Consider the following 13,179-nt stretch of genomic DNA (forward strand, 5'->3'; position numbering starts at 1 on the left):
ATGCACTTACGTCCAGAACAGTGACATTTGGTGCAGTGGAACTGCTGATGAAGAGTGAGCCGCCCCTGGTTAGAGTTCCGTTCTGATAATCATTCTCATCTGTAAGTACTTCAGAATCATCCAGATTTCAAAATTGGTTCAGAAATGACGGAGATATCGAATAACAAACATTAAAAAATATACAGACGAATTGATAACATAATCCAACATTTGAAAGTATTTATCACCAGAAACCCAAAGGAAGGCGGTTTTTTTTTCTTAAAAATTATATAACATCGTGACCTTTGAAACATAACCACAAATAGCCGTGAAAATTAGGTACCCATTTTATAAGCTAACACATATCGCTAATCATATTACACTGAGAGAAAATACAACCAGTTTTCATGTTCGTTCAACAAGTTTTTTGGTTAAAATAGCGCCTACATATTCATTTACGACAGCAAACAACAAAAACAATATTAATGTTATTATTCATTAACCACGGCAGGAATTACTTTTCGTCTAAGGTACAGCGGGGCAAATCTCGACTGGAGGGCAATTGTAACTAATCCATTTTTTCCATTATTGCACTATAATGTTGAGTTCTACATGTATCCACTGAACACGCCTACCATATATAACCGGTGGACACTCTATTTAATAATGTAAATATTGTAAAACATGGAAAAAATGTCGACCGTCCCCCAGTCGAGATTTGCCCCGCTGTTCTTTACCTATATCACTATATTTATACACTAAGTATCCTTTAAGTTAACTCATAGTTTACTAGGTATATAAAAATAAGTCACAGCTAACTTATAGGTAAATGAAATATATGTATAATACTAGCTTTTGCCCGCGGCTTCGCTTACGTTAGAAAGAGACTAAAAGTAGCCAATGTCACTCTCCATCCCTTCAACTATCTCCACTTAAAAAATCACGACAATTTGTCGCTCCGTTTTGCCGTGAAGGACGGACAAACAAACAGACACACACACTTTCCCATTTATAATATTAGTAAGTATGGATACTGTCCTCAGCGTCTACAAAATACAATCCATATTAAAACTGCTTTATTCCCAAAGGTCTCAGGATACATAAAACAAGACCGCATTTTACAACAAAGTCCGCGTTACTACTCGTATTGTTGTTGCAAAAATGGAATAGTCGCTCGTACTCGTAAAGATGAGAAGATTGGCCCGCGGCGGCCATGCAAAATAAGTACAACTCTTAATTTTATTGTCTTTAGGTGGACCTTATATATTTACAAGAAAAAAGATCCTTTATCCTTTTTTTTTACTTTTTATCTTTTTTTTAGGTTTTTGTTAATGGGACTGCAATTCAGACTATAAAAACGGATTAATACCGTGTAAAATTAATACATACATACGAGTACAATATTTAAAAAAAAATAGAAACCACGAAAGACGTTGGCCGTGTTCCGCCCAGTACAAACCGCAAGGTCTGGCGTCGCAGTGAAACAAGATCGTTTTTCATGGTTTTTCGTACGCAATTTATGACTAACTTATTTATAGTCTTCCCATAAATATAGACAGAACGATCTAGGATGGAACTGTATTGGTAGCTATTTTTATGACACATGAAGAAACTTCTATGAAATTATGACGTTTGACTTGTAAGTAGGAATGTGCTATCAAAATCGCCTGCCAATTTAGCTTGTTCTGTTATAGCAGCCTCGAAATCCATCTGGAAACTCGTTAAATTTACTGTCTCGAGACTCTTGGGCAATAAATCCGAAGTACGAGTGAGTTTCAGACGACACTTTTATAAACACTTATTTAAATTCACCGCGTTTATATGTGCTTTAAGTATCTGTAAAGAGAGGAATACGGCTATTTTAATTATGCATGGTTTATCTAACCTCGAAATGGAGTCCTTTCCTATAAATGACCGATATCACCTGGCCGTGTAACCCACATAACAATCGTTAACGATCTGTAGCGAACGAAACGCAACGTCGTCGTTCACCTACCTATACATCAAAGACAGCAATCATCGATTAGGTACAAAGAAAATATCTGGAGAAGAGAAATAGGTACACATTTGTTTTATTTTATATAAGCTTAAGAGGAAAAAGGACGTTCCATTCTCCTTACATAGTCTTATTTTTCAGATTTTGATCATGCTAGAACTCTTATATTTAATATGTAAAAATAATATAGCTGTGATTGCTATACAACAAATAACGTAAAAAAAATGTCAATAAGGTATTTTTCCAGAGAGTGAAAACGAGGACTACCTACATACTTGCATGAAATCATGTCTGTATTCCCAAACTCAATTTTTAGGCCCACTCTTAGCAATTAATGGGTTGAAAGAAAACGAAATTGTGATGACCGATGATGCAGTGACAGATTGCTAGCCCATGGCATACATGACAATTGAATCCAAGTCCCACAGTTGACTTCCACAACCCGCGGGAGGAAAAGGACTACAATGAGGTGTAGATTTAGGTATATGAAAATATGTCCTCCACTTGCGTCTTAACATGCAGCTAAATCTCCAGAGATTCTATAACGAGGCCTTTGCTTGTATTTGAAGATACAAGGGTATTTTTCTTACAGTCGTAATCGTAAGCAACTAAGGGCGATGTTTTATTTATCTTACGAAAGTTCTTTGATAGCGTATTCCCTCGATTCGAGGGAAGTCTCGAGTCGATTATTAAGTAGTAGACTACTACAGATATAATATGTGTAATAGTTGATTGGAAGACACGAGTGGAGGCCATTACACACAGCAGTGGACCATAAAATTTGCCTAATAACAAAAAATAATCTACACCATCGTGAGCCTAGCCTTCTAATTAGATAACTACACGTAATAAAGCGTTTGGAGAGTCTAACAATTTAATATTTTTTTTATGACTTCGGACTCTTCGGAGTTTTGGACTACTTTCGAGATTTCGTATTATAAACGACAGCAATCATAAAAATAATACAAAATAAAAAAGCTAAAGCTTATAAATAAAGTAAGTCGAAGAGTCAATAAAGCTCGTTCAAATAGACATCCATGATTGCATTGCGCCTCGTTGAGTTGCCAAAACAAATGAACAGTTCATAATTAAATAAGAAAACATTTCAATGAAAACACATTCACGTGTGCGTAAAATCATGGCACCTTGCCAGATTTCAGGCATCTCACTTGAAAAGAGAGAGGCTAAATACTCATGACGTTTATACGCCAAAACCTCATGTTAGAGGTGCAGAGATAAGAAATGCAATTCGTATGAATATAAATTAGGTACCTAAGAACTTTGATTTGAACAAATAGAAGACGATCTTCTAGCGCAATACAATTGTCAAGGAAAAGTTTTTCTTATTCGTACATTACGTACCTACATGTTAATAGGCATTGGCCAGCTAGTAGCCGGCCGCTTTAATAATCATTAATCTGTTTCGTATTCATATAAAAACAGAGTCCAAAATATTACAAGTATGCAAAAATAATTCCAAATTTCAATTCGGTAGCATCGTTCTCGAGATATTTACCAACGTGACAGACAGACCTTAACGAAACCCTAAAACAAAATTATAAAAATCAGGATAAGACTTTCGCTTTATCGCCTATCAGTTGATGGCGAGTGATACCATAATATATCATTTTTACGGCCCCTAAAATAGAGGTCACAGCGTTCCCGGGTCATATATACGACGGACCTACGACCGCATAAAATGTTTGAGCCTCCTTTAGGGATACCAAATATTATTAGATAATTTGTTGCCTAAATAAATCTTGCGAACTTTGCGCAATTTTATGTTTTCATGTAATTAATTTTGTTTGCTTAATTAAATCATTATTCATTCTAAATAAGACTCTGAAGCCTGTTCCTATTTTTTATAGGTGAGGCTTCGTGTCTTCAATCACTGAGTATGTCTAAGTATCACTGTTCCAGGTTTAGTGCGACAACACAGTGGCAGTCTTTACAATGCGTTTATTCTACGGAGCATACCAAAACGAGCAAGATTATTGACGTCCCTTTGCATGTGCTACCACCTAACAAGGGGATTTTTGGTAACCCTGAATAGTCGAAAGAGATAATGCCATGTATTAGAAAAGGGCAACACGATTCAACCCTGAACCTGATTATTATTTTTTCTACTCCCGAACTGTTATTCGTCATTTACAGGGTCGTGCATAGATCGTTAAAACCCTACATAAAAGATGCCCGCCCCCGCCCGGCGTCCCGCGCACCCACGCATAGGATATAGCTCTTAAAGTATTGTTAGGTAGCCTTTAAGGGATATAGCGTGGGTGCGCGGGGCGCCGGGGGCTGGCGGCGGCGGCGGCGCGGGGGAGTGCGAGCGACAGGGTGAGTGCAGGATCATTACAGAGGACAAGTTAAAATACAGGGAACAGTGCGAATTCCACGAAAGTTATTCTAGAAAACTATTAAAAAGTAAGTGCATGGTCGTAGAAAAAGTATTGTATGCAACGGTGTTTAACTGAGTCAAAAAATACTCGTGGCGTCTTAATAACAATTTTCGGCTTCGCCTCAAATTGTTACCCACGCCACTCGTCTTTTTTGACCTCCTTTAAACGCCTGTTGCATAAAATACTATAACCTATAATGATAATACCCACAACCACACAGGTTTTTTCGGTACGGTCCCCCTTATTTCTATGACAACATCATCTTAGACTGTCTGCTGTCTCAGACTGTAATTGCAAAGATATAATATATAATATTATGTGTTACGCAAAGTCAGGAAAATCTGATGCTGGTGGATCCTGATAGCTACGCGGCGATCGTTTTGCACTATGATAACCAGAGCTTGGAAAGGCTGAGCTATTTACCTTAATATGACATAAGAAATGTTATATTATGATTTATGAAGTAAATAAAAAAACTCACCCTGTCGTCTGTCGACAACCAAATAATACTCGTACATGTTAAGATTCATATGTATTTTACACACACATTTTGCATTTTTTTTTGTAACACATATCTGTCGGAGAATGACCAAAATGCGGTTTAAGATACGTTTTATGACGCTATATTTGACAAATAGAGCAAACAAGGATTTTACAACTTTGTACAACCTGGCTGGTATTCGACTGAGTTCTGCCAAAACGTCACAGAGGACGCTACTGTCTAAAAGAATAGAATCGAAAAACAGAGGATGAACAGATGATTGGAGGCTGCCAATCGAGCTGCAGGGAAAATGGTTGAGGAGTGCTGGCGTTGTTGGAGATTCCTCGGTCTAATCCGGCAGTTTGCTCGAAATATTAGGCGGAATGTATTACTGTGATGTAATTTAATGTGTTATCGGTTTTGTGCAGTAAATTCTATGATATAGACATGGTATTTCATTGAAAAGCTATCATAAACAACTACAACGGGTCCTGACAACGGTTCTGGTATGATACGCCCACGATCCGACATCAGAAGTGGGATTGGGACAACAGATGGTGTGTGGACTGAAGTGGAACAGTCGGAACGTGGGCGTATCATACCAGAACCGTTGTCAGGACCCGTTGTAGTTGTTTATGAGAGCTTTTCAATGAAATACCATGTCCATATCATAGAATTTACTGCACAAAACCGATAACACATTAAATTACATCACAGTAATACATTCCGCCTAATATTTCGAGCAAACTGCCGGATTAGACCGAGGAATCTCCAACAACGCCAGCACTCCTCAACCATTTTCCCTGCAGCTCGATTGGCAGCCTCCAATCATCTGTTCATCCTCTGTTTTTCGATTCTATTCTTTTAGACAGTAGCGTCCTCTGTGACGTTTTGGCAGAACTCAGTCGAATACCAGCCAGGTTGTACAAAGTTGTAAAACCCTTGTTTGCTCTATTTGTCAAATATAGCGTCATAAAACGTATCTTAAACCGCATTTTGGTCATTCTCCGACATATCTATATCTTTTGTACGAGTAACTATGCATAACTTCAAATCTATTCATAGCTGCATAAGCTAGTCTTGCGATAATGACATCGGTACATAGTTGTTCTGATAGGCTTGAAGTTAAATGGCGTTTTCAGTACAGATGGTGGTTTTTTTACGCACTAGTGCGAGAAGTGGCTCATTATATGCCCCAGGTCGAAACTTCGGAGGACCATCTGTACTGAAAAACGTCGTACGATACAAGTGCGTAAAAAAGGAAGTTCAAAACGAGTGGCGATAAATTAAAACACGACCGAAGGGAGTGTTTTAAATCGACACGAGTTACAAATTTCCTTTTCTGAATGTACTATTTTGACTTCGTTCGTTTCATATACGACAGCACTTTTAATCCCACTTTTTAAAAAAAGATGCTAAAAATGTCAATCTTCATTATCATTAATTTGAATAAGTAGAAACCAGGTTTTGTACAACGTTTTGTGAAAATGTCCAATTACGCTATCCTCCGTATTTTAATTTACCTAATAATCCTCTAGCCAAGAGTACAATCGTTGACGCTTCGTGGCAAACGATACGCAACTGGCTCTGTCGCACCAAAACGGAAGAGCAATTAAGAGCTACAGAGCATCAACGATTGTACTCTTGGCTAAGGGCCTGGTAAGATAGACGAGCGATGACGTCCGTCAATAAAGTAAATCATAACGTAATTTATTAGCGATATGGTTTAGTCTGGCAGCCGTCAGCCCATCTCATCACTGGGCACAATCAAAGTTTCTATTTCTGCACCACTAAAATAGAATGCGAGATGGGTTGCTAACAACACTCAGGTTCGCTGAAGGCAAACACGAATTGTAATGGAAAATAAAAGAATTGAAGTGTTTCAGAAATAACTCGTTAATAACTAAACACAATTGTGTCGAACTGAGAAATGATTTACAAAATTTTAACTGAAAATAAGAACTCCTTCAAAATTGTAAAATCAAATCACTATGAATTGCGGACAGACAAGCGTACGGATATCATAGCAGGGGGAAATTAGCTAAAATTACGGCATAATTAATGGAAGGTTTTTTTAAATTGAAATATGTACATTATAGACCGAAGTTATTTTTCATCAACCCTCCCCACTCCTCCCTCCTCTGCGTCACCCCTCTACCCTCCCTTAAAGTGCCGAAAATGCGGTTTTTCTCGATTTCTGACAAAACTGTTGAAGATACAGAAAAAGCGCGTAGGAACGAAGTAATCCTTAATAAATTTACTACAAATCATTCATTAACACTTTGGTTCTAGCACTTATAGTTTACGCGTGATCCGTCACGAAAGTTGGTCCTTTGCTGCAATCTTCTTTAGTGAATGTTAAGTTTTCGCCCAAAATGCATACGAAATCGTCGAAATTTGTTTGATACAACTAAAATATTGTAACTCATGACTAAAATAAAATTAAGGGGGAAAAATCACTACCATGGGTGGAATTTCCAATATGTTTTGGAATACCAGTAACTATTTAAGACGTAATATTTTCACGGTAGTAGTCGCTAGGAGTACCATTGATCTATATAGCGTATCTATGACTGGGGATGAGCTTTTGGTAGCTGTTGGTAGAGCCCTGGAGTATCAATCCAGTAGCCGTGAGTTCAAGTCCCACCCATGGTAGTGATTTTTCCCCCTGAAATTCATTTTCAGTTTATAATATTTTAGTAATATCAAACAGATTTCGTAAGCAATTTGGGAGAAAACTTAACATTCACTAAAGAAAATTGCAGTAAAGGACCAACTTTCGTGATGGATCACGCGAAATCTATAAGTGCTAGAACCAAAGTGTCAATGAACGATTTGTAGTAAATTTATCAAGGATTACTTTTTTCCTACACGCTTTTTCAGTATCTATAACGGTTTTGTCAGAAATCGCGAAAAACCGCATTTTCGGCTATTTAAGGGGGGGAAGAGGGGTGACGCAGAGGGGGGAGGGATGGGGAGGGTTGATGAAAAATAACTTCGGCCTGTAATGTACATATCCCAATCAAAAAAAATCTTCCATTAATTATGCCAACATTTTCATACATAACTTTCCAGAAGCAACGGACTAAAGGGTTTGTTTTTGAAATTTGGCAGCAAAACAAAGCCATTAAAAGAAAATACAATTGAATTCATAAGTCGACGTGCATACAAGAAACTGTCTCGCTTCGTGCCGTCTATTTCTTTCTAAGAACATAAATAGAAGGCCCTGACATCACCGCGGGTGTTTAGTTGCGACTATTATTTTTGTGTAACAGTCATGTTTGAACACTTTGAACTAATAAAACAATAGTTTCAAATGGAGTGCAGTTTACCTATTTATTAAATACTTACCAACAATTATGTAGGTACACAAAGGCAAATAATAAACTATAGACGGTAGAAAAAATGTTATATGACCGATGAAAAAAATAAATGTTATTCATAAAACTGGCACTTAAAATGATGTCTAACTTTTTTCTAAGACCTCATTTTTTAAGGTTTTACTTCTCAATTTTGGACATTAAATCAGTGAGGGTATTCAGTAACTGCAAAAGTGGAGTGCTGAGCTTTTTCTATTCTTAGACATAAATGTCCCCAGATTTCTGACCTAATTTGTGAGTAGGTATTCATTTTTAGGGTTCCGTAGTCCAAAGTGGTAAAATAAAAAGTGGAAAAAAATGTTTTGTTGGGGTACCCCCCCCCCCCCCCCCTACATGTAAAGTGGAGACTGATTTGTTTTTTCTTTCCAACCCATCATCATCATCATCTGAGGCATTACAGCCGCGGGTGGGCCTTAGCCTGGTCAAGCAGGTCTCTCCAGTCCGATCTATTTGTGGCCTTCCTTCTCCAACTTTTCACTCCTAGGGTCCTGATGTCCTGGTATACGCCGTCTAACCATCTGAGCTTGGGCTTGCCTCTACCTCTGCTGCCCTCCGGTCGGCCATCTAAAAGGCGTTTGGGTACTCTGGCCTCGTCCATTCTAATCACGTGTCCTGCCCATCGCAGGCGTCCGATTTTTATGGTCTTAATGACGTTAGGCTCATTGTACATTTGATATAGCTCATGATTATAACGCGTTCTCCAACCCCAACGTGTGATATATTGTTGGATAGGTATTTAAAAATGGATTAGGGTTTACTATTATCATTTTTTGATAATATTAATATTTTCGAAAAGAAATCGCTCCTAAAGGAAAAAAAAGTGTGTCCTCCCCACCCCTCTAACTTTTGAACCATATGTTTAAAAAATATGAAAAAAATCACAAAAGTAGAACTTTATAAAGACTTTCTAGCAAAATTGTTTTGAACTTGATAGGTTCAGTAGTTTTTGAGAAAAATACGGAAAACTACGGAACCCTACACTGAGCGTGGCCCGACACGCTCTTGGCCGGTTTTTATTTAAAACATTATACATTTTTATCCCTGCCGCTTAAGTAGCATTCGCGTGCACAGAATTAAATTTGTTGTACAGAAAATAAAATTATGTCACTAAACCCCACAGTTATCTGTTCTTTCACTTGAGATTCCCCTTTACTTTCCTTTTCCCACTGAAACTAGTAGGTATAATAGCTGATTCAAATGTTTATTTACCTATGGACCACGACCAGCCTGTTGGGTTATGAAGATTTCTATATTTATTGATTTGTATTGGGGTATAGATAAGCAATATTTTATATTAGAATCAATAAAGTTTTATAAACTCGTTTTTCCGCTTAATTTAACATGATTAGGCATAGGCAAATAGGCACTTATTTTAATAACACGATATTTTTAAACAATAAAACTAACTACTAAAGGTCATATTATTATGTCCTTGCCCCATGGCAGACTAGACACTATAGCGTGTTTAACTGTTTTGTTAGAGTCCCAGAAGACTACAAAATATGACATACCTCTCCCCACTAATATCATAAATACGAAAATAACTCTACGTTAATCTATCTACAACCTAGAAAGGACAAAGGACATTAACTTCAACTAGCAGAATCTTCCTCCAGAGACGAAGCCGTGGAACAGAAGCAAGTAAACAAAAAGATTATCGAATAGTTTTAAAAAGCTTGAAACTTTTCCATTTCAAATTATCTACATATTTCCGAACGGATGGAAGCAGTTTTCCAATTACAACACGTAGCTTTCACAAACGAACTTACTTCGGTCTGGCTGCGGCGGTAATCTCCGCTTTAAACCGGGATAACTTATTTGCATATTATTTATGATTCAGTGCAGACTTGTGACTAAAGATGTAAAAGACGAAAAATAACGTAGATTTCATAGATTGTGTTCATGTTTATATATGTATCCCTTAACGTATATTATTATAGTTAAGACGCTACAGGAGCGAAAATGCTAATATGGAAAGGAGCCCCCCTTTCAATTTGGGAATCCTAGTTTAATATACTAGTGGTCTTACTTGATTTATCGAAAAAAAATGTCCGTTAAGAACAACTCAGTTAAAAGATATTGCGAAAAAATCTTTAAAATCGAGGTTCCGCTCTCGACTGTTTCCTCCTTCAAAACTTAATCAATCGGAACGAAATTTGAGAATCTGTATAACAATGAAATAATCTGTGTCGGACCGTTTAGTTTTTTTGGCTAATTGTTACAAATCTTGAGTATCACACCTTTTTTGCGCCATAATGAAAAAGGCCGTTTTTGAAAATTTTTGATTGGCTCTAGCGTCTTTAAAAATAAAAATATTAAAAAAATCAAAACGGTCCGACACCGATAAAAATAATAATAATCTGTGTTGAAAAAATCATTGCTCTATCTTCAAAAACCAGGGAGGAGATAGTCGAGAGCGATTGTATGGAGAATTGACCCCTCTTGTATCGTCTTAAGCTAAGTTGACAGCACAATCTGTTGTATAAAATTATGAAAATACACAATAGTTTACACAAGGTATTCTTCAGAATCGTTTGTGTTATAGTTCGGACATTGTAAGTAATTCTTGTACTTACTGAGACTGACTAAAATAAGGAATACACATTCGGACATTTCCGGAAAAATACGAAGGAAAACATTTCGCAACATCTGTAACCTAAACCTACACAGGTTGGACAAAATTGCTTCCCCTGTAAATCTAGGTACTTTTATTACCCACTTCTCAATCTCAATCACATGTGCAATTAACGTGCCACTGCATTTTATTGCGCTTTCCACTCAGCTTCAAAATGCCGACCTTGATGTACAATTTAAAAAGTGGCCACCTCTAAACTTGTTATTTATTTTTATTCTCACAGCGCAAATTAGAACCAGTGGGTAAAACGTTAACATTTCTGTCGAGTCCCAACAATAATCTATAATTGGTTTTCACAGCACGTAACACCAATAAAATTGAGTTGTAATTTACAGTTAAGCGTTATGCCCGGTAGCCAATTATGAAATACCACCAACCCAAATAGTCCAAGCTATTACCTATAAATATATATATAAGAAAGTCAAAAGGAGACGATAGCGTGAAACCCAATTTTTCAAACATGACTGATGGAAAGAAGTAGGTGTAAGTGAATTCTGGGATCCAGCATAATCCCCTAATATTGCTTGTGTCCATGGGCAGCGATGCAACTATACAATAAAAAAACTCTACGAAAAATTACTGGGGTTGGCACAATTAAAACCCCATTGCGTGCTCAACCATGGATAAGATGAAATTGTGACAGAAGAAATAAACCTTTACTTTACAGGACTAACAGCTGAAAGTATAACTAGTATAAGGTAATAAAATAAATAACCTAACCACAAAATTAAAATTTTGAAAAAACCCCCGACCGCGACCTAGTGGACCGATTTTCATGAAACATGGCTAAGAACACTCCCGACTAACACAGCTTTCAAATAAAAAAAACTAAATCGAAATCGGTTCATCCGTTCGGGAGCTACGATGCCACAGCCAGACACACACACAGACAGACAAACAGACAGACAGACAGACAGACAGACAGACAGACAGACGGACAGACAGACAGACAGACACGTCAAACTTATAACACCCCTTCGTTTTTGCGTCGGGGGTTAAAAAAATACGTTAGAACAAGAAAACACTATTCGTTCCTAAATCGCTGTTAAACTTCAGTTTCATACAAAGTCTTTAAGGTATTTTAGTTTTTACTATTACATATTTATTATGTACCCTGTCTAAAGGTTTATTTCTTTGGACCATAAATTTTTAAACAAAATCAGACTAAGACGCGCACTAGCTCTAGCTGCTATCTTTGGGCTTTCCACGTTGCAGCACCTTCCAAAGTTGTTTCGTTATTATTTAAGTGCCCCATCCGTCTTCTGTAAGGAATAATATATCGTTCGAATCGCGCCGGGCGGGTAATGTATGTTGCGAGTACCAAGAATTCATCATAGTAAACATACTAAGCTCAGGTAATGTACTTATTCGGTCCTTGAGCTGGAGGTTTATTCGGATTTTAGAAATGTAATATTGTTTTGATTTGTACATATATCTATGTCCCTCTCACGCTTTGCCAGTTACATTTTTAACCATCGTGGATTGCTAGTTTATTCACAAGATTTGTTGTTGCACCAAATAATATCAAAACATCATGTTATCTTTATAATTTGGTAAATCATCCCGCATGATAGAAGGATGCATTAGCAGGTTACAAGGAATGCCGAAAGCAAGAACTTATTTCCATTGAGTGGTGCATCACGAAAATCACGATCACTAGTACATATTTGAGGATGGTGGGTGGACGTCAAAGTTGTGTAGACAGCGAGCTCGATAAAAATAGGTAATCATGGTCTATATCCCCGCCCGGTCAATATACATCTAATTCAGCAGGTACCTAGGTAGAAAAGAAAGGCGTCGCGAAATCCATTATATTAAAGATCCATGGCTGGAACTGAATATGCATGGCGTAAACAAACATGTTTGTGTCGTACGGCGTCTGGCATTCACGTCACATACATTATGTACAACTAGGTTTACCTCGCCGCTCCCACTTTAGGATTTCCTGTAGAATGCTTTTAGCAATTACAATAAAATGTGCGGAACGAAGTGAAACCACAAAGTAAGGAATAGCACATCGTCGTACCAAAGTATGTAATAATAAAAACTTGTTTGCGAGGCGTAACGTGACTAACACGAGGACGGAAATGGAAACAGTGTATGTATCATTACCAGGGACCTAGGGCAAGTATTCAACCTCATCCCAAGAGATTTGAAATAAATTTAAATTACGTACAATGGAAAACCGTGCATTTTCATTATATTGTGACCCAACCCTTAATTAGACGTGACTGTATTGGCGTGTTGTTCTATATTACGAATTTTATAACTTATCGGAGCCTATTGTACATAATAAATATTGTGAGATC

At 37.3% G+C, this 13,179-nt stretch overlaps 2 protein-coding genes across 3 annotated transcripts in view; both read right to left on the reverse strand.

The window, feature by feature from the left end:
- LOC125229088 overlaps positions 1–8,833 on the reverse strand; it is a 40,182-nt gene extending 31,349 nt beyond the window's left edge. The window contains exon 1 of the mRNA XM_048133866.1: positions 8,634–8,833. Within this exon, the coding sequence (XP_047989823.1) occupies positions 8,634–8,833 (200 nt within the window). The remainder of the gene's footprint in view (positions 1–8,633) is intronic.
- The window catches only part of LOC125228607 (serine/threonine-protein phosphatase rdgC), a 158,190-nt gene that overhangs the window by 120,993 nt on the left and 24,018 nt on the right, over positions 1–13,179 (reverse strand). The gene's annotated exons all lie outside the window — the stretch shown is intronic.

The sequence above is a fragment of the Leguminivora glycinivorella genome, chromosome 8, assembly GCF_023078275.1.
Source record: "Leguminivora glycinivorella isolate SPB_JAAS2020 chromosome 8, LegGlyc_1.1, whole genome shotgun sequence".
Classification (NCBI taxonomy): Eukaryota; Metazoa; Arthropoda; class Insecta; order Lepidoptera; family Tortricidae; genus Leguminivora; species Leguminivora glycinivorella.